The sequence below is a fragment of the Plectropomus leopardus genome, unplaced genomic scaffold (assembly GCF_008729295.1).
Source record: "Plectropomus leopardus isolate mb unplaced genomic scaffold, YSFRI_Pleo_2.0 unplaced_scaffold1493, whole genome shotgun sequence".
NCBI lineage: Eukaryota > Metazoa > Chordata > Actinopteri > Perciformes > Serranidae > Plectropomus > Plectropomus leopardus.
Window position 1 is genome coordinate 1 of NW_024615979.1, and position 2,165 is coordinate 2,165.

The window sequence follows — 2,165 nt, forward strand, 5'->3', positions numbered from 1 at the left end:
TTAATTATGTCACTCCCTGGAGATTCTTCACAGTTTTTTTTTCTAAAACCTGATTTCGATTAACAAAAGTAACTGATTCCCTGAAAAACTCCTATTAGAAAATAACGAGGCAGTTTTCATCAGATTTTACTAAAATAAAAAAACGTTCATTTTATTTACTGACTGATTCGCTCTCTAGGTTTGTTTCTCCAGACTCAAACGTCTGATTTCAACTCTTCAACTCTTCGGTTTCAGAGATCAGCTAATGAGCCAATCAAAAGCGTGTCCACTGACCTGGAGGCGGGGCTCCTCTGCCCATGGGGGGGGGGGGTCCCCCTCCCGGTGGATACTGCGTGGGCGCACCGGCAATGCTGGCTCCTGCGGCGGCGGCGGCGACCGTCCCTCGGCCCTGCGGCGTCATCACCTACAGACACACAGGAAGCCATCATCACCTGAACACACACACCTGACACCCAGCAGCTGCTGTCACCATGGTTACCTGCTGCGAAGGACCGCCCACTCCTCTGACCGGCCCCGCCAGTCCGGCCGGAGCTTGAGGCATTGGCGCTCCCGCAGGGACGCCGCGACCTGCCGCACGGCCAACACCTGGACCGCCAGCCACGCCCGCCAATGGGACCCGGGCGATCCCAGTCTGAGGGAGGGGTCAGAGAGACAGGGGGGTCAGCGCGTTATAGTTCAGATTAAATCCCGACAGGTATTGTCCGGACAGCATCACTCACATCTTTAGGGGGTGGGCCCTCCACCGTCATGGAGACCAGGTTCTCCCCCCTCAGCAGAACCAGACCCAGAACCCTCTTCTCCTCGCGCTCCGGCTGCTTCGAGTTCTTCGGCCTAAACAACAACAAAACTTTATTAACAGCAAAAACACAAACAGCAGGGTGAGACTCCCGCCAACCTTCGACCTGCTGTCGACCCTCAGGTGACCTTCGACCTACTTGATCTTCCTGAACTCGTCGCAGTCGCACAGGATGAGGTTCATGTGTTTGTCGAAGGCCTTGAAGGTGCCGATGAAGATGCGTCCGTCCTGCAGGATGCACCTCATCCTGAAGTCGATGTGCTGCAGCATCTTACTGCTCTTCCCCACCGTCTGAGGACCAATCACAGACCGCCATCACTGTGACGTCATCGCCACGCACACACGTCACTGTGATGTCATCACAATGCACACACGTCACTGTGATGTCATCACCACGCACACACGTCACTGATGTCATCACCACGCACACACGTCACTGATGTCATCACCACGCACACACGTCACTGTGATGTCATCACCACGCACACACGTCACTGATGTCATCACCACGCACACATCACTGATGTCATCACCACGCACACGTCACTGTGATGTCATCACCACGCACACACGTCACTGTGATGTCATCACCACGCACACACGTCACTGATGTCATCACCACGCACACACGTCACTGTGATGTCATCACCATGCACACACGTCACTGATGTCATCACCACGCACACGTCACTGTGATGTCATCACCACGCACACACGTCACTGATGTCATCACATGACTCAGAATCAATCAGATTATTAATGAGTTCAATCGATCATTAGCGATCAGCTGACTCTCAATTAACATTAACACTAACCCCCTAACTGAACCGGTGACCGGCCCGGTGACTGAACCGGTGACCGCCCCGGTAGCTGAGCCGGTCACCGGACCGGCTCCGGTAAACTGCCGCTTCACACCGGCCGGAACCTCTTCATCGCATCGGGAGCTAACGGCTAACAGTTAGCGGTCGGTTCCGGTAAATTACCGACTTCTCGAGGACGGACCGAGGCGGTGAACGGTGGAGATAAACAGATGATTGATTACTGATCTGATTACTGATCGGTTGAACGGCCTGAGCACGCGCGGAACCGCCGCTCCGCACCGACGCTCCGCCGACGTTTCTTCAGTTTCCCGCCGCTCCGGATCCGTCCGGTGAACCGGACAAATACCGCGGTGTGAACGGCGGACGGCGCGCGGACAGCGTGTCCGGTAAACACTCACCATGTTCGCGGTTCTGATGGCTCCGATTCAACCGGATTCACCGAACAAACCAAAGCACCGGAGCCGGTCTCCCGCCAGGCCTTTATTACTGCTACACACAGGAAGTGACGCAGCACGACTCCTCCTGCCCAAACAACAGCAGCACCAGAG

The 2,165-nt window shown here is 55.2% G+C and overlaps 1 protein-coding gene across 1 annotated transcript; it reads right to left on the reverse strand.

Annotated features, from left to right (window-relative positions):
• Nucleotides 1-273: 273 nt before the first annotated feature.
• On the reverse strand, nucleotides 274-2,142 carry snrpb (small nuclear ribonucleoprotein polypeptides B and B1; the record flags this gene model as incomplete). Its single annotated transcript, XM_042514489.1, has 5 exons — nucleotides 2,016-2,142; nucleotides 936-1,087; nucleotides 720-831; nucleotides 479-631; nucleotides 274-403 (listed from the first exon to the last, which is right to left on the reverse strand). Coding segments are annotated over exons 1-5 (550 nt in total), but the record flags the coding sequence as incomplete, so codon positions are not given.
• Nucleotides 2,143-2,165: the final 23 nt, after the last annotated feature.